This window comes from Mobula birostris, chromosome 8 (assembly GCF_030028105.1).
Source record: "Mobula birostris isolate sMobBir1 chromosome 8, sMobBir1.hap1, whole genome shotgun sequence".
Lineage (NCBI taxonomy): Eukaryota > Metazoa > Chordata > Chondrichthyes > Myliobatiformes > Myliobatidae > Mobula > Mobula birostris.
The window spans coordinates 166,386,954-166,410,339 of record NC_092377.1 but is presented as its reverse complement, the minus strand read 5'-3'; the positions used below and the strand labels follow the sequence as shown (position 1 = coordinate 166,410,339).

The following is a 23,386-nucleotide window of genomic DNA, read 5'->3' as shown; positions in this document are numbered from 1 at the left end:
GCCATCTGAGATAAAGATTAAAGACTATATGTCACATGTACGTCGAAACATACAGTGAAATGCGTCGTTTGTGTTACAGTCCGGATATGCTGGGGACAGCCCACATGTGTCGCAATGGTTTGTGCCGACGTAACATACTATTACAGCTTCAACAGCCTGTGTTCGATTCCGCCACTCTGTGGGGAAGGCCTACTACTGTGCTGTACCTCTTAAAATAAAAAGTCTCAGGTAGTCTTTTGTAGGAATTTTTTTAAAAATAGGCCGTATGAATGGTTTGGCATGGACTGGATGGGCCAAAGGGCCTCTCTGTACTGTATTTTTCTATGACTGAGTTACAGCATGGTAGCAGGCCCAAGTGAGTCCGCACTGCCCAGTTACACCCATGTGACCAGTTAACCTACTAACCCGTACGTCGTTGGACTGTGGGAGGAAACTGGAGCACCCGGAGGAAACCCACACGGTGATGGGAAGGAAGTACCAAACTCCTTACAGGCAGCGACAGGAATTGATCTTGCAGCTAGTGCTGTAAAGCATTTCACTAACCACTACACTACCGTGCCACCTTATGTTCGACCCATTTGACCCATATCCTTGCCAACCTGGGGTCCACAGACCCTTCAGTTAATGGTAAGGCTCCATGGCATTAAAACAAAGCTTGAAAACCCCAACTCTAAACTTTTCCTATCCATGTACTGTACCTGTCCAGCTGTCTTTAAATATTGTTATTACACCTACCTCAACCATTTCCCGTTCCATAATGCGGGCCTGTCTGGAAAGGGTTGCTCATTGGGTTCCTATGAAATCTTTCCCCTCTCACGGTAAACTTTTGCCCTTCAATTCTTGGCTCCCCGGCCCCAAAGCTCACAAGAGTGAAATTAGAATTCTAGTTATACAGCTCAGCAAGAAGCCCACCAACTCAGCTTGTGCAGAGCAACTGAGTAGTCTAACTGGCTTAGTCCTTTTCCTTGATTTCGATGGTTACAGGCCCTTTCGGCCCAGCAGGCCTGTGCTGCCCGATTACACCCATGTGACCCGTACATCTTTGAAATGTGGAGGAACGCGGAGCGCCTGGAGGAAGTACTCAGTCACGGGGAGAATGTTGCTACTCCTTACAGACAGAGGGAATTGAACCTGGGTCGCTGGCACCATGAAGTGTTACGCCAACCGCTACGTTATTGTGCCACCTCAACCTGGGTTGGCCCATATCACTCACCTGTGTACCTGTCTAAAAGTCTCTTCCGAGTTAACAGTTGTACATCTTTTCCTATTTATACTGATTTTTCAACAGAAAACCTAAACAACCATTTCCTGACTGCCTATAATGCTGAAGCCAACGAGCAGTGATATAGAAAGCTTGAAAGTGATGGTTGCATCAAGTTAATTCAAGGGTTTCCAACCTTTTTTTATGTTATCATTAACTGAGAGGACTGTGAACCCCAAGTTGGGAACCCCTGGATTAATCTATGGAAGACAAATCTTTCTTGGTATTACTACCCATTGGGAAATATTGGTGAATTAGCTGCTGTGTCATTCAACTTCTGGAATCAATTTTGATACAATGAGCATTGCCCAATGTTCTATCTACCGAGCTTTGTAGGAGTGCTGTGTTGGCGCCTGAATGTGTGGCGACACTTGTAGGGCGCTTGCAGCACACCCTTGGTGTGTTAGTTGTTAATGCAAACGATTCATTTCACTGCATGTTTCAATGTAGGAATAAGCTTGAATCTTGAATTCCTTTCCTTTGTCCTTCAGAAACGATGGTTCAGAGTTTGGAGGGTCCATTTACCAGAAGGTGAATGACAAGGTGGAGACTGCAGTCAACCTTGCCTGGACTGCTGGCAGCAACAACACTCGCTTTGGAATTGCCACCAAGTACCAGATAGACAAGGACACCTATATATCGGTGAGTAATGTCCCAATTTGATATAATTGGCAGGAATTTATATCCAGGCATTAGGACAAGCACAGAGAAGAAAGAGCTAGTTCTAACTATCAGTCAATGCTCTGGTTTCAAGGATCCAGTTGGAAGGGGGGAAGAGGTAAACAATTTTGGGGAAATAGTATGCAGATTGAGGCTAAATCAGAATCAGGTTCATTATCACTGATGCATACTTGATGGCCACTCTATTAGGTACAGGAGATATTTAATAAAGTGGTCATGGTGTGTATTTCTGTATGAAGACCACTCTTGTAGCATGTGGTTATTTGAGTTACTGTCAGCTTGAACCAGTCTGACCATTCTCCACTGCCCTCTGTCATTAACAAGGTGTTTTTATGCACAGGACTGCCACGCAATGTTTTTTTTTTTGTTTTTCCGCACCATTTGCTTTAAACTCTGCAGACTGTTGGTGGTTTGTGTGTCTCAGAAACTACTGAGCTCCTGAGATTTTCATGCACGATCATTCCATGGTCAAAGTCATTTAGATCACATTTCTTCCCCATTCTGATGTTTGGTCTGAACAACAACTGAACCTCTTGACCATGTCTGCGTGCTTTTATGCATTGAGTTGCTGCCATGTGATTGGCTGATTAGATATTTACATTAACAAGTAGGTGTACCTAATAAAGTGGCCACTAAGTGCATATCATGAAATTTATTGTTTTACAGCAGTACAGTGCAAAACATAAAATATACATACTATCAATTGCAATAAATGTATATAAAAATTAAATAAGTGTGCAACAAAAGAGCAGAAATAGAGGGGTGGTGTTCATTGTCCATTGAGAACTCTGATAGTGGAGGGGTGTAAAGCTGTTCCTAAAGCATTGAGCGTGTGTATTCAAGCTCCTGTACTTCTCTCTGATGGTAGTATTAAGAAGAGGGCATGCCCTGGATAGTAGGAGTCCTGTTTGAGGCATCGCCTTTTGAAGATGTCCTCAATGGTTAGAGGCTAGTGAAGGACATCTTTCCAAGTGAAGATGAACGATAATGGTAGGGATGACTGCTGAGACTTTTCTGTGAATCACTTATTCTAGGATTCAACTGAAAGCGGCCCATTTCGGAGTTAAAATTAAATAGTAATTAAAAATCTCAAATTTATTTAAAGATGGGATCAAGGGAAAAGTTATATTTCAGGATAACGTTAAATTTTCCTTTGTTACTGTGGTTGTTCACTTAATTTAAATCTTTGTTCCGTTTCAGGCCAAAGTGAACAATTCTACCCTGATTGGACTAGGATATACCCACACTCTTAGACCAGGTGTGTATGGACACCCATCTTAGCTTCACCGCTTGTTAATAATATAACTCTGTGATCTGTGCTCTGCTCTGTAACACAACAGGGTCAATGAATTGCCATTTCTCATTTTAGAAGGAAAGGAAGTGGTACATGTGACTTTACCCTCTTGTCTGATCAAAGTCTGTGCACCTTATCAAAGCATAGCAGGCCATGGATAGTTTTACAGCTGAGTTAAAATCTCTTACTCTTTTCTGGGATTAGCAGGCTATGCATTAGGAAATTTTACACTATTATAAATATGTTGACTGTATCCCTCTATAGATGCTGCCTGACTTGCATCCTCTAGCATTTTGTGTGTGTAATACATTCCTGCATGATTATTGCAGGGACTCAGTAGAGAATCACTCTGCTGCCTGCTTAAGTGAAGCTAGATAGAGAAGATTGTGAACAACTTAGGTAGGCGTGAGTGTTAGATGTGTGGGGACAGTTTTCTTCTTTGCTCAGTGTGCTGTTTAGTGCCGGAACACTCTTAACTTGTAGAAGATGCATCAGACTATTCTGCCTGACTGGGGAGTGAGTAGAACAGGAGTGAAATGTTACTTCCAAAGTAAGGTGTATTCTGATTGTTGTGACCAACTCATGCTGTGTTGGTGCCTAGAGTCCCAGCACCCATAGCATCGCATGAGTAAAGCAGGGGTTCCCGGACTCAGGGATCCCCACCATTAACTGAGGGGTCCGTGAACCCCAGGTTGGGAAACTCTGTTGTCGAGGATCCCATGAAGGGAATATTATAGCCTCCAATGTTCGAGTGTCCTGACTCCTCTCCCTTCCCTTCCCCGCACAGGTGTGAAATTGACACTATCAGGACTGATAGATGCCAAGAATATCCATGCTGGTGGTCACAAGGTCGGTATGGGCTTTGAGCTTGAAGCATAATTCTGCGGAGAGAAATGGAGCAACTTCCGGTCAGCTGCTATCCACAACTCTCCAAATTGAAAAGACTCCTCCATGGACAAGGCGCAGAAGAATCGTGGTAGTATTTGGCCTTAATTGTCTGATGTTTGTTCCTGCCTCTTCCACTGGGAGATAGGAAGCTTAGGTCTCAGTCCTCAGTACCGGATTGATTTCCCAGTCAACAGCACGTGGAGGTTGCATCATGTCGGATACGAGCATTCTAAATTATTTCTCAAAAATTCAGCTTCAAATCATACGCAAATCCACAACCAATAATTTATCTTCTTTTTGTGTATGTGGTAAAGAGTCTCATGGCCAACTTTGAATCACTGTGTATTGCACATTTAAAGAAAATAAAAGGAATTAATTGCGTTTCTCAGTTTTTGCCTTGTTGGAAGCTTTGTTGTTTGTTTTGTTGACATGCTCTACTGCCTAGGCTCGCTGTGAGATTGCAAAGCCATGCATTGCTGTTTTTGGTAGCCACGTGCAATTCTTACATTGCTTTGCCCTATTCTCTCCTCAACGAAGCATGGTGTCTGCTTTGCTGAACACCCAATCGTGTTGTTTAGTGATCCGAAAGCCCTAGACGGAGTGAATGTGGAGAAGGTATATCCAAATGGGAGGGAGTCTAGGACCAGAGGGTACAACCTTAGGACAGAAGGACGTCCCTTTAGAACAGAGGTTCCCAACCTTTTTTATGCCATGGACCCCTACCATTAACCAAAGGGTCCATGGACATTGGGTTGGGAACCCCTGCTTTAGAAAGAGATGAGGAATTTCTTCTCAAAGTTCGAAGTACATTTATTGTCAAAGTATGTATAGTATATGCAACTTTGAAATTTGTCTCCTTACAGTCTGCCACAAAACAGAGAAATCCAACAGGACCCATTAAAAACTGTCAAACACCTAATGTGCAGAGAGAGAGGAAAAAAACAAATTGCACAAACAATAAAAGTAAGTAAATGGCATTCAGAACAGAAGTGAGTCCACAGTCACGAAGCCCAAGCAGGCCACAGCCTCAGCCAGAGGGAGGTGAATCTGTGGAATTCGTTGCCACAGACAGCTGTGTGGGCCAAGTCTTTGGATATGTTTAAAGTGGAGGTTTATAGGTTCTTAAGTAGTAAGGGTGTCAAAGGTTATAAGGAGAAGACAGGAGAATAGGATTGAGAGGGAAGATAAATCAGATGTGATTGAATGCCAAAGCAAACCGGATAGGTCAAATTGCATAATTCTGTTCTTACGTCTGATGGTTTTATGATTGGCAGAAGTTGGCCACACACGCAGGCTTGGCGCTGTTTGGAACCTATTTGGGAAAGTCTGTTGACAATCGCTAATTAATACAGTGTGGGAAGGGGTCATTCAACCAACTGAATCTTTGTTGTCCACCAAGCTAAGGAATTGAGTTCAGGAACTGATGGGAACTTAACGTCCTTCAGGTCTCTGACAATTAATAGTGGTATGTGGAACCTCTCCCTACTTTAAATCCTTCTGTATTAAAGGTGCTGCTTAAACTGTTCTGACCAAGCCTTTGGTCATGACCAACTATCTGCCGTTCTCATTTTAACCATTATAAACACTCCCAGGCTCTATTTTTATTGGCTTTTGAAATCAAAACCAGAGACTAAAAGTGAATTCACAAAATGCTGAATTCTCGGCAACATCTGTTGAGAGAGAAAATGAGTTAACATTTCAGGCTTCTGACCTTATAAAAATAATGTTTTATTTAAGGTTATTGCCCCATAAGACATAAGGGAATGAATAAGGCCATTTGGTCCATTGAGTCTGTTCTGACATTCCATCATGGCTGATTTATTATCCTTCTTAATCCTCTGCTATTGGCAGAACCTCTGATTGCAAGCAGATGGCATACAGGAATGAGACAGATTGGCCGGTTGAATGGTGTTGCAACAACCTTGTGCTCAATGACAGTAAGACCAAGGCATATTGAACTTCAGGACAGGGAAGTCCATTAGACATAGGAATAGAATTAGGCCATTCAGCCCATCAAGTCTACTCCACCATTCCATCATGGCTGATTTATTTTCCCTCTCAACTTCATTCTCCTGCCTTCTCCCTGTAACCTTTGACGCCCTTACTAATCAAGAACCTATCAAGCTCTGCTTCCTATATTCCCAATAATTTGGCCTCCACAGCCATCTGTGGCAATGTATTCTTCAGGCTCACCACTCTGGCTAAGTAAATTCCTCCCCATCACTGTTCTAAAGGGACAAATGTTCTGAGGCTGTGTCCTCTGATCCTAAACTCTCCTACTGTCAGATACACACTCTCCACGTCAACTCTATCTAGGCCTTTCAATATTCGATCAGTTTCGATGAGGTCCCCCTCATTCATTCAGCGAGTACAAGCATGATGCCACCAAATGCTCTTCATACATTAACCCTTTCATTTCCATGAACCTCCTCTGGGCTCTCTCCAATGTCAGCACATCATTTCTTAGATGAGAGGCCCAAAACTGCTCACACTACTATAGTTAGAGAGTTAAAGGATTTTGGCAAACGTGCATTGCCAGTGGCCTGACTTTCAATGCTAACTCCATAGGTGAAAAGACATGTTCATTTCTGTGGCCTCAACCCTCAGAAACGAGTAGAATCCCAAAACACCTCATGGGGCAGAGGCACATTCTGCTCACTCAACCTCTGGATGACTTCTTGACGCAATGGCATTTGCAACAAATCATGCAGATTGATTTCCAGATAACTAAACTAACAAAAACACTCAGCAATTGTACACCAACTGTAAAGAAAGGCTTGCTGTCTCTAGAATCATAAAAGACAAGAAATTGGTTCCAAAACACCACACATGGGCAGAGGCACGTGCTCCTGCTCACTCAACCTCTGGATGGCTTCTTGACACACTGGCATCTGCAACAAATCATGCAGATGATCTGCAGGCACTGAATGAGTAAAACCCCTCAGCAACTAAAGAAAGGCTTGCTGTCTCTAGTATCATAAAAGACAAGAAATCAGTTCACTAATGTGAAAGAGATTTCTTTAAGAAAGGGTTCAGATATACATTCAGTAGCTACTTTAATAAAATGGCCACTGAATGTATGCTCGTAGTCTGCTGTTTTAGCCCGTCCACTTCAAGGTTCGACGTGTTGTGCATTCACTGTTGTAACGTGTGCTTGTTTGAGTTACTGTCACATTCCTGACAGCTTGAACCAGTTTGGCATTCTCCTTTGACCTCTCATTAGCAAAGAGTTTTCACCCACAAAACTGCCTCTCACTTTTTTTGTGTGTGTTTTATACCATTCTCTGTAAACTCTAGAGGCTGTTATGCATGAAAATCCCAGGAGATCAGTGTCTACCACCCCATCTGGCACCAACAATCATTGCACAAAGTCACTTAGATCACATTCCTTCCCCATTCTGATGTTTGGTCTGAACAACAACTGAACCTCTTGACCATGTCTGCATGCTTTTATGCATTGAGTTGCTGCCACATGATAGGCTGGTTAGGTACTTGCGTTATGAGCAGGTATATAGATATTCCTAATAAAGTGGAAACTGATTGTATTTGGTATCATAAAAGGTAATAAATCCATTCAGTAATTTGAGAGAAATTTCTTTAAGATAGGATGCACAAGCACAGATTCTGATTCAGATTTATTAACCACATGTATGTCAAAACATACAGTGAAATGTGTCATTTACATTAACCACCAACACACCAAGAGATGCTCTAGGAGAAACTGGCAAGCATTGCCACACGTTCAGTGCCAACTTAGCCTGCCCAGGAACATGGTTTGTAAGTAGGATTGGCAACTTGCATATCGCCACTGCCACCTTGCAACTTCTCGGAGATTGAGCTTCAAGATGATAATCTGCCGGCTGCATGTATGTTATCTGTGTGTGAGTGTATGTGTGGTTGCCCTTGCTCTAATCTATACCTGCCTTTTTGGTATCTCAAGGGCATTTACAACACTCCAACAGACTGGTTTGGATCTTGTCCCACTAAAGATTATTTTGTGGTTTTTCCACTGATGAAATAGCACCTTTAAATAACAAGCATTCACCCTACCAGACTTTAACATTTATTTAGTCTGCAGTCAGTTTTAAATTGTTTACATAGATTACAGTCTATTTCTCTTTATAAATGCTGTAGTGTCCAAGTTGTATTGTTCACCGCCTTCCATCTGCACTCCTGAATATAATATTCTCCGCTTCCCCTTCTCAGCGGATCAGGCCAGTCAGAAAGGAGCAGAGTTTAAAAATCAGCATCCCATCCTGACTGTTCATCGGGTGGCTCCCCCTCTGTGTCCTCAAGGAATGTGTCAAAGTTGCTGGTGTCTAAGGGCCCCGACACCTGGAATTGAGAGAAACATGGACAGGAGAGTCAGGGACAGACGGCAAACAAGGAAACGAGTCAGTGGACGGTTAAAGTGTCTCTAAGCCAGCCAGCCAGCCCTTTATTCCCAGGGCAGAATAATATGAGAGGGCATAATTCTAAGGTGGTTGAAGGAACATATAGAAAAGATGTCAGAAGTAAGTTATTGTTGTTTGTTTGTTTGTTTGTTTTTTTAAACAGAGTGGTGTGGGTACGTGGAACATGCTACCGGGCGTGATGGTAAAGGCAGGTACATATAGGGACATTTTAAGAGGCTCTAGATAAGGTTAACTTCTATTTGTCACACGTGCATTGAAACATACAGTGAATGCATCGTTTGTGTCAATGACCAACACAGTCTGAGGATTCTGCTGGGAGCAGCCCCCAACTGGCTCCATGCTTCCAGCACCAACATGGCATGCCCACAACTTACCAACCCTAATCCTTGTACCTTTGTCGTGTGAGAGGAGAGCGGAGAACCCGGAGGAAATCCAGGTGGTCACGGGGAAAGTGTACACGTTCCTTACGGACGGCCCCAATATTGAACCCGGATTGCTGGCACAGTGAAGTGTTACACTCTGCGCTGTGCTACCATGCTGTCCTTTCGTGACATTTAGAGGACAGCATGGGGGTGGGGGTGTACTCAGGGAGTAATAGTAGAGGCAGATACAGTAAGAAACTCTTAGATAGGCACATGGATGATAGAAAAAGGGAGGACTATGCTGGAGGGAGGTGCTAGGTTGATCTTGGATAGGCTCAACATGGAGGGCTGAAGGGATTGTACTGTTCTCTGGGCGAGATTGCATGTTTCCCTACGACTGTTCCGCTTTCTGTCCATATCCCAAATAATTAGCTGAGGGCTGATTTGCACACCGTTCCTGTCAATAATTTGGTTTAAATCAGGATACTAGTTGTTGGATGTGAAAGATGGGAGTCTGGGGTGGAGATAACTGAATGTCACTCCCGGGAGAGCTGGAGAACCAGCTTTTGCCTGTTGACGAGGGAGCCCACGCAACTAGTCCAAAGGCACATATGCTGATCCTTGGGATTCTCCCCTTGACAGTTCTGCAAATTAAACTCCACAAATTCTGGAAGGTCTTGCTCCGTGTGGCTGAGCTTCCCCTGGATACATTCACTTAGCTGCCACACTATTTCAACTTCCCAAGCCTACAACAATTAGGTTGCGCAAAGCTACACAAACACACACAAAATGCTGGAGGAGCTCAGCAGGTCAGGCAGCATCTATGGAGAGGAATAAACAGTCGAAGTTTTGGGCCAAGATCCTTTATCAGGAAGGGGGCAGAAGCCAGAATAAGTTGATGGGGGTGGGGAATTATTACAAGCTGGCGGGGGATATGTGAGGCCTCCTGAGGAGGTGGGAGGGTGGGTGAGGGAGGAGAGATGAAGTGAGAAGCTGGGAGGTGATAGGTGGAAGAGAGGGAGAAGAGAAGAGAAAGGGTGAGAGAGCAATCAAGAATGGGGAAAGAAGAAAAGAAGGTGGAGGGGCAGGAAAATACCATAAGTTAGAGAAATTGATGCCATCAGGTTGGAGGCTACCCAGGGAGAATATGAGGTGCTGCTTCTGCAACCAATGTGGCCTCATTATGACAGTAGAGGGGGTCATGGCCAGACATGTTGGAATGGGAATTGGAATTGAAATGGGTAGCCACCTTTTTATGGTTGACAGAGCAAAGCAATGAAGTAGTCCCTCATTCTACATCAGGTCTCACTGATGCAAAGGCCACACTGGGAGCACCGGCTGTAGTAAATGACCCCAAACAGACTCGCAGGTGAAGTGTTGCCTCACCTGGAGGGACTGTTTGGGGCCCTGGTTGGTGGTGAGGGAGGAGGTGGCCTACTTGCAGGGATAAATGCCAGGAGGGAGGGGCAAGTGGACGAGGGACTATTTGTTAGGCTGCTGTTAGCATGTGTGAGGTGTCAACATTCAGAAGAACACAGCCTTTAATGTGGTCACTGGAGGACAGCACATGGATAAGATAGAGCACGATTGCTGGAGCTCCCCATTAGACCAGAGGAAAAGAAAAAAATCAACTGAAAACATTCACCTCTGATTGGGAAAGTCCATTTGCACCAGCAATGACTGGAAAACAACTCTGATCCAACCCAACATCTAAGATGACTTACACTTGGAACAATAGGCGGAGAGAGTGTTCCTTTCCTTAGCCCCTCAAAGTTGAAGCCTTCAAACCACCTGGAACAGAAGAAACAAGCAACCTTTGTACTGAGTGATTCTGTACACAAGCAAATTTCATAATGAGTGAGCTATTCAACCTGTGAGCCGGTCAAAGAACGAATGCCGTTTAGACTGTTGCATTTGCATTCTGTAGCTTGGAATGACTGAAGCCCCTCCATCCGCACTGGTCTCCGGTGTTGGATCTTTTCCTGAACATTCCTTTCACCCCGGCTAACACTGAGGAAACTTGGCAGATCAGGCAACTTCTATGGAGAGGAAGAAACGGTTGACATTTCGTGCCAAGATCCTTCATCAGAACTGGCTTGGATTTTGGGTAGGAGCTAGAAACAAACAGTGTGGGGTAAGGGAACTATGAAGTTAGTGGAACTGGATGGAAGATCTCCAGGGTTGATGAGGTTGGTGACAGAGTGGAAGACAACACCCTGATGACTCTGAGTGGGGACCTTTTCAACAGGTAAGTAGAAAGTGTCTGAAAGATGCCACCCGGCCTCAGAGAGTTAGAGGTCAGTCTGACAGACCACACCGGTCCCTGTATCTACAAGCTCGATGGTGAGGTTTGGATTGGTGTAGAGAGAGTGGAGGACAGTGTGATCAGAGGGCTTGAGGTTCAAATAGGAGAGAGGGGTTCTGAAGGTGAGGCAGCTGATGTCTTGTTGGCAATTAGAGATGAAAACGTCCAGAGCAGGGAGTTGAAGAAGAGGAGGAGGGCTGAAGACAGGAGAAGGGGTCATCAATGTTGCTTGAGAAATCCTTGGCAAGGAAGTAGGCTCAGAGGTGGAAGTAATGTTGTGGTGGGTGTGGAACTCACTAAGGTGCAGGCACAGAGGATAAAGGTAAGACCCTTGCTGAAGACAGAACGTTCTGCCTCAGAGAGGGTAGGTCAGCGGGGATGGTGAAGATACAGCAGATATTCAAACTGGGGTCGGGGGAGTCATGTTGGGGTTTTCAGGGACGAAGATGGGGGACCCATCTCTCCTCTCACCCAGTGGTTTATTGGCACATTTGTCCCTTTTCTGTTCCAAACACACGATCCTTCTCCAGAGTTAGACTAGATTTTCCCTTCAGTGCCATAATCCCAGCTCTGCTTTTCAGCCCCTATCCTTCCTGAATAGCTCGTAGCTGAGAAATTGTCACGTGGATAACATTGCCCGCACAAGGGAACATCTGACAAAGCCTCTGCCTCACGGGTTCTGTGCTCCAGGTTCGATGCTCATCTCCAACGCTGGCCACATGGAGCTTGCACGTTCTTCCCTTCGACCATGTGGGCTCCCTTTAACGCCGCTTTATTTAGAGCTGAGGAACAGTAACAATACAAGGTGACCAATTAACCTACTTACTCCTACGACTTTGGAAATGGGAGGAAACCAAAGGAGACTCACATGGTCATGGGTAGAACGTATGAACGTACAGGCAGCGGGGGGAACTGAACCTGGGTCGCTGGCACTGTAATCCTAACTGCTACACTACCGTGCTACCACACACAGTCATAGTCATACTTAATTGATCCTGGGGGAAATCGGTTTTCGTTACAGTTGCACCATAAATAATAAATAGTAATAGAACCATAAATAGTTAAATAGTAATATGTAAATTATGCCAGGAAATAAGTCCAGGACCAGCCTATTGGCTCAGGGTGTCTGATCCTCCAAGGGAGGAGTTGTAAAGTTTGATGGTCACAGGCAGGAATGACTTCCTATGACGCTCTGTGTTGCATCTCGGTGGAATGAGTCTCTGGCTGAATGAGTCTCCTGTGCCCAACCAGTACGTTATGTAGTGGATGGGAGACATTGTCCAAGATGGCATGCAACTTGGACAGCATCCTCTTTTCAGACACCACTGTCAGAGAGTCCAGTTCCATCCCCACAGCATCACTGGCCTTACAAATGAGTTTGTTGATTCTGTTGGTGTCTGCTACCCTCAGCCTGCTGCCCCAGCACACAACAGCAAACATGATAGCACTGGCCACCACAGACTCGTAGAACATCCTCAGCATCGTCTGGCAGATGTTATAGGACCTCAGTCTCCTCAGGAAATAGAGACGGCTCTGACCCTTCTTGTAGACAGCCTCAGTGTTCTTTGACCAGTCCAGTTTATTGTCAATTCGTATTCCCAGGTATTTGTGATCCTCCACCATGTCCACACTAACCTCCTGGATGGAAACAGGGGTCACTGGTACCTTAGCTCTCCTCAGGTCTACCACCAGCTCCTTAGTCTTTTTCACATTAAGCTGCAAATAATTCTGCTCACACCATGTGACAAAGTTTCCTACCGTAGCCCTCACTCACCCCAATGATGAGCAGGTTGGTCATTTGTAGGTGAGTGGTAAAACCTGAGGTAGTGAGGGTTATAGAGGGTTATAGAGGCATAAAGTACAGCACAGAAACAGAACCTTTGGCCCATCTAGTTCATGCCAAATCATTTAAATTGCTTCGTCCCATTGACCTACACCTAGGCTATCCCCTTACCATCCATGTATCGATCCGGATTTCTCTTAAACATTGAAATCAAACCCGCATCCAGCACTTCCACTGGCAGCTCGTTCCACACTCTCACCACCCTCTGAGGGAAGAAGCTTCCCCGGATGTTACCCTTAAACATTTCCAAATGAGATGGGATCAGTGCAACCGCTGTGCTTGAGCCCAGCAGAACCATTGCTATTGGCAGGAGAGGGGACAAAGGCTGGTTACTGGCACCTTAAAACCAGTGGCTCTGGCCAGATAGGGCTCCTCAGCCGTGATTGGCAGCTGATCTAGGAGAAGGAAAACTCTGCTGCCGTGAAGCTCTATCCACTCATGGGGAAGGCTTAGGAAGTAAACCCCCCCAGGGAAATCTCAGGAGCTGGAGTCCCTAAGACAGTCTAGTGTTGAGTTCAACGCTGACTGGCAACTCCTGCGATGTCGTTGATGCCAAACTGTATCAGACTCTGCAGTTTCTTTGGGTTCATCAGCTGCATGGAGTTGGGAAGCCTGCTACATGGGCAACAGTTTGCTCTCCATATCGTACAGCCCCGGCTTGCTTGGCTGAACAGAGGAACACTTTTAGTAATAGCCTAAGACCACTGCGCTGCTCCAAATAATATGAGGTCATCCTTACCCTCGGCCGTTAGGCTCTATAATGAGTCAACCTGTAGCCGGGGAAGTGATGACCCCTCCTGTTAGACTGTTCGTAGTAGCTTATTTTTTTATTCTTTCTACCTCTCTAATATTTATATCTGTGCACTTGTAATGCTTCTGTGACACTAATTTCCTATGGGATCAATAAAGTATCTAAGGTAAAGGCATCCGTTAGTCTTGCGAGACCACGGATCTGCGCCTGGAAAGTCTTCACTCTCCAGGGCGCAGGCCTGGGCAAGGTTGTATGGAAGACCAGCAGTTGCCCATGCTGCAAGTCTCCCCTCTCCACGACACCGATGTTGTCCAAGGAAAGGGCATTAGGACCCATACAGCTTGGCACCAGTGTCGTCGCAGAGCAACATGTGGTTAAGTGCCTTGCGCAAGGTCACAACACGTTGCCTCGGCTGGGGCTCAAACTCATGACCCTCAGGTAGCTAGTCCAATGCCTTGACCACTTGGCCACATGCCCACACCATATCTATCAATCACGTATACAGCTGGGTCGCAACATCCATAGTTGACCTCGTTTGTGCTTGAGGGCCAGCATGGACTCAATGGCTGAAGGGCCTATTTTCATGCTGTAATCCATTGCCCCAATCAGGAACATTGTTAAACACATTACAGATAATTATGTATGGACTTCCTGTCTCAGGTTACCTGCACTTGCCTTGGTTTGATTCACCCCTCCCTCCCTTAGACCCATAGAGCATTACAGCACAGAAACAGACTCTTCGGCCTGTCTGGTCCCTGTCAAACTGTTATTTTGCCTTGGCCCATCTACCCAAGCCTGTCCCACAGCTCTCCATTCCAGACCCATTCAGGTACTTATCCGAACTTCTCTTAACCGTTGCAGTTGGACCCACATCCGTCACTTCCAGTGGCAGCTCGTCCTACATTCGTACCGCTCTCTGAGTGAAGAGGTTTCCCCTTAAATATTTCACCTTTCACCCTTAACCCATGGCCTCTAGTTCTATTCTCAAACAACCTCCGTGGAAAAAGCCTGCGTGCATTTACCTGTGGTTTTCCTTCTGCTTTTCATGAAGGGTTAAAACTACCTGAAGTCTAGCCCATCTCCAGCCTCCTATTCTGGGGCACAGCTCTGCCGACACTAACTCCATTTCATGTCCAAGGGACTGTCTATTGAAGGGAGACATCCAGTGCCAACACTGGTTTGAGGCCGGGAGGAGGAAGCCAGGCACAGAACCTTGGGGTGGAGCTGACACTGAGAACGGCGTTCACACATGGCTGCCGGTCCAGTTCCAGTTCCACCTTTTCTCCTAGCACTCAGATAGTTTCCGTCTGAACTTCCCCACACCACTTACTTGTGCTTCTGGATGTCTTTAACTCCATTCTTTTGGTTTCCCAGCCTCTCAGAGGGATTGTCCCTGTTCAGACACAAAGAATCAGATTCAGGTTTAATATCACTGACATGTCATGAAATTTATTGTTGTGTGACAGTGATACACTGCAATACATAAAATACTATAAATTATAATAGGAAATATTCATTGATGACACACCTGTAGTCAGCAGAATCTCAGGTGGTGATGAGGAATGAGATAGATCTGGGTCAGAGGTGTTGCAACAACAACCTGGCACTCAATGTCAGTAAGACTAAGGAACTGATTGTGGACTTCAGGAAGAGGAAGTTGAGGGAACAAGTTATCCCCTTTGTTTCAAGAGCCTGATGGTTGAGGGGTAATAACTGTTTCTGAACCTGGTGGTGTGGGACCTGATGGTTGAGGGGTAATAACTGTTCCTGAACCTGGTGGTGTGGGACCTGATGGTTGAGGGGTAATAACTGTTTCTGAACCTGGTGGTGTGGGACCTGATGGTTGAGGGGTAATAACTGTTCCTGAACCTGGTGGTGTGGGACCTGATGGTTGTAGGGTAATAACTGTTCCTGAACCTGGTGGTGTGGGACCTGATGGTTGAAGGGTAATAACTGTTCCTGAGCCTGGTGGTGTGGGACCTGATGGTTGTAGGGTAATAACTGTTCCTGAACCTGGTGGTGTGGGACCTGATGTTTGAAGGGTAATAACTGTCCCTGAACCTGGTGGTGTGAATCTTGAGGCTAGCATATATAATATGTGTCAAATCAAATCAGCAGGAACATGCTGTGGGTGGCCTGCAAGTGTCACCATGCTTCCAGCGTGAACATACCATACCCTGAATTTATGAACCCTAATCGTCCATCCCCCCCAACTCATATCTTTGGAATTTGGGAAGAAGCGGGAGGTCCCAGTGGAAACTGACATGGTCACAGGGTGATCGTACAGACAGAGGCAGGGATCGAATCCCAGTCAGTGATTTCTGGCACTGTGAGGTGTTGCTCTAACCGCTACGTTGCAACGCTGTCCATTGTGGGCCAAAGGGCCTGTACTGTGCTGTAGTGTTCTACATTCGATATTCATTTCAGATTCAGATTCATTTGTTTATCACATTTACATGGAAGCATTCAGTGAAGTGTATGTTTTGCACTAATAACTAACACACCCAAGAGTGTGCTGGGGGCAGCCTGCAAGTGTCGCCGCGCATTCCAGTACCAACGTAGCATGTCCCCAGTGTTCAGCAGAACAACACAGGAAACAAAAGCAACAAGCCCCTTTCCTGCCCACTCACACCCACACAGATATGTGACCACTGACACCAGGCAGACAATCTCTGAAGAGTATTGATAATGGCTGGGGTCACCTGTCTTGTAAAGACACTGCCCAGAAGGCAATGGCAAACCACTTCTGTAGAAAAATTTGCCAGGTACATTCATGGGTAGGAAAAGATGGTGATCACCCATGTCATACAGCTCATTACATAACTAACAATCTCAATAAATAAACAAATATATATCTGCAACACCCACCTGCACAGTTTTTTGATCAGTGTGCCCGCGTTTTTGGTAATTTTCTTCGGGAACTCAATCATATCAATCCCTCTGAGGATTATGTTGTACGTCTGCATTGGATCAGACCCTGAGAATGGGGGGCTGTGAAGACAATGGATGACAAGAGGATGAAGATTCCCCACTTGTTGGATAACTCATTAAACCGCAGAAATAATTGCCTTCACCCGAGGGATGCCCAAACCAGAAAACAGTCGGTGAGCAACACACACAAAATGCCGGAGGAACTCAGCAGGTCAGGCAGCATCTATGGAGGGGAATAAACAGTCGACATTTTGGGCCGAGACCCTTCTTCAGGGCTGGGAAGGGGGAAGAAGCCAGAATAAGAAGGGGGGGAGGGGGAGGAGTACAAACTGGCAGGTGATAGGTAAGGGGGAAGGTAGGTGGGTGGGGGAGGGGAGGTAGGTTGGTGGGGGAGGGGAAGATAGGTGGGTGGGGGAGGGGGAAGGTAGGTGGGTGGGGGAGGGGGAAGGTAGGTGGGTGGGGGAGGGGGAAGGTGTGGGTGGGGCTGTGTTGAGGAGACAGGAGAGGACAGGTGGAAAAGGTAAATTTCTTTAATCATACTCCACCGCCTACTCTCACTGCATGTAAATACCAAACCACGTCTAAGCCACACATATTCCACTCTCCCCTCCTACCCCTCCTCACAGTTCTCCACCCTGCTCTCATGACTATACCCCTTTCCCACACAAAACCACCATGGTGGGCTTCACGGCTGAACAGGTGAGAAGACAGCTGAAACGTCTCAACCCAAGCAAGGCTGCAGGACTGGATGGTGTCAGTACCAGGGTGCTCAAAGCCTGTGCCCCTCAGCTATGTGAAGTACTTCACCATGTATTCAACCTGAGCCCGAGGCTCTGGAGGGTTCCTGTGCTGTGGAAGACGTCCTGCCTCGTCCCTGTGCCGAAGACGCCGCGCCCCAGCGGCCTCGATGACTACAAACCAGTGGCATTGACCTCCCACATCATGAAGACCCTGGAGAGACTTGTTCTGGAGCTACTCCAGCCTATGGTCAGGCCACACTTAGATCCCCTCCAGTTCTCCTACCAGCCCCGACTAGGAGTTGAGGATGCCATCGTCTACCTGCTGAACCATGTCTACGCCCACCTGGACAAGCCAGCAAGCACTGTGAGGGTCATGTTTTTTGACTTCTCCAGTGCCTTCAACACCATCCGCCCTGCTCTGCTGGGGGAGAAGCTGACAGCGATGCAGGTGGATGCTTTCCTGGTATCATGGATTCTTGATTACCTGACTGGCAGACCACAGTACGTGTGCTTGCAACACTGTGTGTCCGTCAGAGTGATCAGCAGCACTGGGGTTCCACAGGGGACTGTCTTGTCTCCCTTTCTCTTCACCATTTACACCTCGGACTTCAACTACCGCACAAGGTCTTGTCATCTTCAGAAGTTTTCAGATGACTCTGCCATAGTTGGATGCATCAGCAAGGGAGATGAGGCTGAGTACAGGTCTACGGTAGGAAACTTTGTCACATGGTGTGAGCAGAATTATCTGCAGCTTAATGTGAAAAAGACTAAGGAGCTGGTGGTAGACCTGAGGAGAGCTAAGGTACCGGTGACCCCTGTTTCCATCCAGGGGGTCAGTGTGGACATGGTGGAGGATCACAAATACCTAGGGATACGAGTTGACAATAAACTGGACTGGTCAAAAAACACTGAGGCTGTCTACAAGAAGGGTCAGAGCTGTCTCTATTTCCTGAGGAGACTGAGGTCCTTTAACATCTGCCAGATGATGCTGAGGATGTTCTACGAGTCTGTGGTGGCCAGTGCTATCATGTTTGCTGTTGTGTGCTGGGGCAGCAGGCTGAGGGTAGCAGACACCAACAGAATCAGCAAACTCATTCGTAAGGCCAGTGATGTTGTGGGGATGGAACTGGACTCTCTGACGGTGGTGTCTGAAAAGAGGATGCTGTCCAAGTTGCGTGCTATCTTGGTCAATGTCTCCCATCCACTACATAATGTACTGGGTGGGCACAGGAGTACATTCAGCCAGAGACTCATCCCACCGAGATGCAACACAGAGCGTCATAGGAAGTCATTTCTGCCTGTGGCCATCAAACTTTACAACTCCTCCCTTGGAGGGTCAGACACCCTGAGCCAATAGGCTGGTCCTGGACTTATTTCCTGGCATAATTTACTTTTTACTATTTAACTATTTATGGTTTATTACTATTTATTATTTATGGTGCAACAGTAATGAAAACAAATTTCCCCCGGGATCAATAAAGTATGACTATGACTAAGGTTATTGGTGACCACACGCAGTTGTTACGGTGCAGAGTCCCTTTCTGCCTCAACTCCATGCAGCGTGGTCAGTGCTTTGCTGAACACCCAGTCCGGGTTGTTTCAGGAACCCGAAAGACCAAGACAGAGAGGACGTGGAGAGGAAGTTTCCATTAGAGGGGAAGTTTAGTACTGTGGGGGTCAGAAAACAAAGACGTCCCTTTGGGCCAGAGATGAGGCGGAATTTCTTTACCCAGGGGAGAATCTGTGGGATTCATTGTCGCAGACAACTGTGGAGGTGAAAACTTCGGGGCGTCACGGCAGCGCAGGGGTTAGCGCGCCTCTGTTACAGACTGGGGCGTTCTTGTGCTGTACCGCCGCCACAAAACAACAGATCTCACTACACGTCGGCGATAGTAAACCTGATTCTGGTTCAGAGCGCAGCTCACCTGCCCGTCAGCAGCTCGTACATCAGGATGCCGAGGGACCAGTAATCAGCCGAGCTGTCATGACCTTTGTTCAGGATTATCTCGGGGGCCACGTACTCCGGAGTGCCGCAGAATGTCCAGGCCTTCTTCCCGAAACCAATCTTCTTAGCAAAGCCAAAATCCACCTAAAAATCACAACAGAAACATCCGTTAACTCTCCCCAATAATATCCTGGAGTTTTCCTGCGAGCTCATCAGAGTCCTGAACAGTCAGACCAAATCTCCGCCATCAGATTTCTGAACCGTGAACACTAACTCACTAGTCTACTCTCTCTGTATTCATTTGTATATTATGTATATCTTATTGTCACATAATATATTTTTGATGCACTGTACCGCTGCTCGAAACAATGCATTTCACGACATATGACAGTAATGTATTAAATCTGTTTCTGATCTGACGTTCTGAAGTCTGTTCGTATACACCTGGATCTGAGTGAACAGGAGTGTGTGAACCAGGGTGTTTGTGGGGGTTCGAGAGCGTGCGTGTGTGCAAGAGCATTTATGTGAACCGGAGAGTGCGTGAAGCGGAGCGTGTGTGTGGTTGGACCAAATGTATGTGAATGAGAGCATTTGTGTGTGAACGAGAATGTGCGAATGAATGAGCGTTTGCGTGAACGAAAAAGTATTGTTTGAGAGTGTTTGAATGAGAGCGCTTGTGTGAACGAGAAAGTTTGTGTGTTTTTGTGAACAAGAGCGTTTGCGTGAACGAGAAAGTGTGTGTTTAAAATTGTGTGAGAGCGCTTGTGTGAACGAGAAAGTTTGAGTGTGTTTCAGAATATTGTGTGAATGAGAGTGTTTGTGTGATCGAGAATGTGTGTGTTTGAGAATATTGTGTGAACATGACTGTTTTATGGACGAGAAAGTTTATGTATGTTTGAGAGTGTTTGTGAGAATGAGAGTTGTGTGTGAAGAGAAAGTTTGTGTGTGTTTGAGATTGTTTATATGAATGAGAGTGTTTGTGTGATTGTGTGAATGAGAGCATTTTGTGGACGGGAAGTTTATGTATGTTTGACAGTGTTTGTGTAAACGAGAGCATTTGTGTAAACCTGAACACGTATGTATGAGCCTGTGTGTCTGTGTGCATGCGTGTCTGACTATGGTAACATACACGTGTGTCTGTGCATTTCTTTATGTGAGTGAGATGATGCGTTCTCTCTGGATACAAGATTCTGGATGCCCAAGTTGGCGTTTGTACCTTTGTGTTGTTCTCTCTGCCTGAGTGTTGTAGTCTCTGTGTGAGTTTCTGTCTGTGTTCCTGTGCCTCCTGTCTCTGGATGACTGCGACTATATGTGAGTGTGTCTGTGTGTGAAAACTAGGGATCTGATCTCACTCAGTTCCTACCCAGCAAAGCACCGTGTGACCAGTCCCCCCTTGCCCGAGAGTTGACAGGGAGGGATGTTGCTTACCAGTTTAGCATAGCCTCTGTGGTTGAGGATGATATTCTCCGGTTTGAGGTCCCTGAAGATGACCCCTTTGTAGTGTAAGTACGCCAAAGCTTCGAGCACACAGGCAGTGTAGAACCGGGTCGTAGCATCGTCGAAAGAGCCTCTGTAATTTACCACACAATCAGTACCTCAGCTCGCACGGGTCAGTGTCACACACAAGGAGTGGTTGCCTCTGTCAGACCAGGGTGGGTTTCTGCACGGGGGCAGAACTCTCTCCGGCCTCACAGTGCAACAGAACCACAGCTGAGGACTTCCAGTCAATTGGAATGTCCCAAAGTGCTTGAATTGCTGTTATCACAGAGTTCGACTCTGGGCTGCAGAAGGATATATGAAAGATATCTTTAAAAAAATGGTAGGCCATCTTGTAGACAGCAAGAGGGTGAGAGTGTGGAAATGAGAAAGGGAGAGAGGGAGAGAGAACGAACGAATGAATCATAGAATCATACTGATCAATCATGACGAAGGCACACCAGTGATTATGCTTCATTAGGAGTTTGAGGAGATTTGGCATGTCACCAAAATCTGGCAGATTTGTACAGACGTACTGTGGAGAGTATTCTAACTGGTTCCACCACTGTCTGGTGTGGGGGAGGGGGCACTGCACAGGACCGGAAAAAGCCGCGGAGGGTTGTAGACGCAGCCAGCTCCATCACGGAGAGTCGCCTCCCCACCATTGGGACATCTTCAGACAGCAGCGTCCATCATTAAGGACCCTCACCGCCGAGGACACGCTCTCCTCCCATCACTACCATCAGGAGGGAGGCACAGGAGCCCGAACACACTCACTCAACATCTTAGGAACAGATTCTTCCCCTCCGCCATCAGACTTCTGAACGGACAGTGAACTTGTATGCCACCTCTCTATTTTAGCCCTCCTTTTGCGCTACTTATTTTAAATATACATTTCTTATTATTTATTCCAGTAAACTCCTACCGATGGACCATGGAGAGCATTCCGTCTGGTTGCATCGTCGTCTGGTGTGGAGGCTCAATGCACAGGACTGGAAAAACCTGTAGAGGGACACAGCTCAGCCAGCTACATGGGCACAGGCCTCTCCACCATAGAGGACATCTTCAAAAGGAGATGCTTCAAGAAGGCAGCATCCAGTTTGAAAGACCCCCACCATCCAGGAATTGCCCTCTCCTCATTACTACCATCAGGGAGGAGGTTCACAAAAATGATTCTGGGATTGAAGGTCTTGTCATACAAGGAGCGTTGATGGCTCTGGGCCTGTACTCATGGAATTCAGAAGAACGGTGGGGTGGGGGGGATCTCATTGAAACGTATCAAATGTTGAAAGACCTCAATGGCATGGATGCGGAGAGGATGTTTCCTATGATGGGAGAGTCTAAGACCGTAAGACACAGTCTCAGAATAGAGGGGCGTCCATTTAGACTGGAGGAACTTCTTTAGTCAGAGGGTGGTGAATCTGTGGAATTTGTTGCCACGGGCAGCAGTGGAGGCCAATTCATTGAGCATATTGAAGGGAGAGGTTGATAGATTCTGGAATGGTCAGGGCATGAAGGGACACGGGGAGAAGGCAGGAGACTGGGGCTGAGAGGGAATTGGATCAGCCATGATGGAATGGCAGAGCAGACTCGATGGGCCAAATGGCCTAATTCTGCTCCTTTATCTTATGTTTTTACGTACAGGAACCTAAGATTGTACAGTCAAATATTTTTAGGAGCAGCTTTTTGCCGTCTACCATCAGATTTCTGAATGGGCCACGAGCCCACAGACATCAGTGTAGGAGCCGTGTCTGTGTTCTCCATCTGCTTTGTGTTCTGTGCGGCTTGTTATATATATTACACCGTGCCAACCACCTCACGATTCCCTCTTTCGTTGGATGTATTTATTTTATTATTTATTGTAACTCACGGTAATTGTGTGTCTTGCTCTGTACTGCTGCCACAAAACGACGCACTTCACAACATACGTCATTGACGATACATCTGATCCTGACTGACAGGAATCTGGTGTTGCTGACAGGCAGGTGTTTTGCACCATGGAATGATACTTGTATTAACACCGTTTTAATTGACGGTGTTACACGATGGGGACAGAAAACCTTATGGCAAATCAGCTTTGTTGAATGGGATCATGCCAGAGGCTGGTGAATCTGTGGAATTCATCGCCACAGGCAACTGTGGAGGAAAAGTCATGGGTATATTTAAAACAGAGGTTGATAGGCCCTTGATTAGTAAGAGAGTCAAAGGTTATGGGGAGAAGACAGGAGAATGGGGTTGAGAGGGATAATAAATGACCCATGATGGAATGGTGAAGCAGACTCGATGGGCCGAATGGCCTAATTCTGCTCCTATGTCTGATGGTCTAATGGAAATGAGTGAACTGGGGTCCTGGAGAGAGAAGGGAAGGCAGTAAACACAACCTGGGAACCAGATCTGGTACAGAAAGACAACTTATTTTCCTGTACTTCCCCAGGATTTTTACACCCAGCGGAGAGTGGCGGTAGGTGGGGGCAAATGGAGATTCGAGATTCAG

General features: G+C 46.3%; 2 protein-coding genes across 3 annotated transcripts in view; one reads left to right on the top strand and one right to left on the bottom strand.

Moving 5' to 3' along the window:
* Positions 1-4,512, top strand: part of vdac3 (voltage-dependent anion channel 3) — a 29,046-nt gene extending 24,534 nt beyond the window's left edge. For both annotated transcript variants that reach the window (XM_072266783.1, XM_072266782.1), the window contains exons 7-9: positions 1,753-1,903; positions 3,143-3,200; positions 4,024-4,512. In XM_072266783.1, coding sequence (XP_072122884.1) covers positions 1,753-1,903; positions 3,143-3,200; positions 4,024-4,115 — 301 coding nt within the window. In that variant the 3' untranslated portion in view covers positions 4,116-4,512. The remainder of the gene's footprint in view (positions 1-1,752; positions 1,904-3,142; positions 3,201-4,023) is intronic.
* Positions 4,513-8,267: 3,755 nt separating this feature from the next.
* LOC140202355 (cGMP-dependent protein kinase 1-like) overlaps positions 8,268-23,386 on the bottom strand; it is an 81,016-nt gene continuing 65,897 nt past the window's right edge. Inside the window, exons 13-18 of the mRNA XM_072267266.1 lie at positions 20,845-20,986; positions 19,397-19,560; positions 16,669-16,791; positions 15,131-15,193; positions 10,626-10,692; positions 8,268-8,459 (exon numbers count right to left, since the gene is read on the bottom strand). Of these exons, the coding sequence (XP_072123367.1) occupies positions 8,361-8,459; positions 10,626-10,692; positions 15,131-15,193; positions 16,669-16,791; positions 19,397-19,560; positions 20,845-20,986 (658 nt within the window). The 3' untranslated portion in view covers positions 8,268-8,360. The remainder of the gene's footprint in view (positions 8,460-10,625; positions 10,693-15,130; positions 15,194-16,668; positions 16,792-19,396; positions 19,561-20,844; positions 20,987-23,386) is intronic.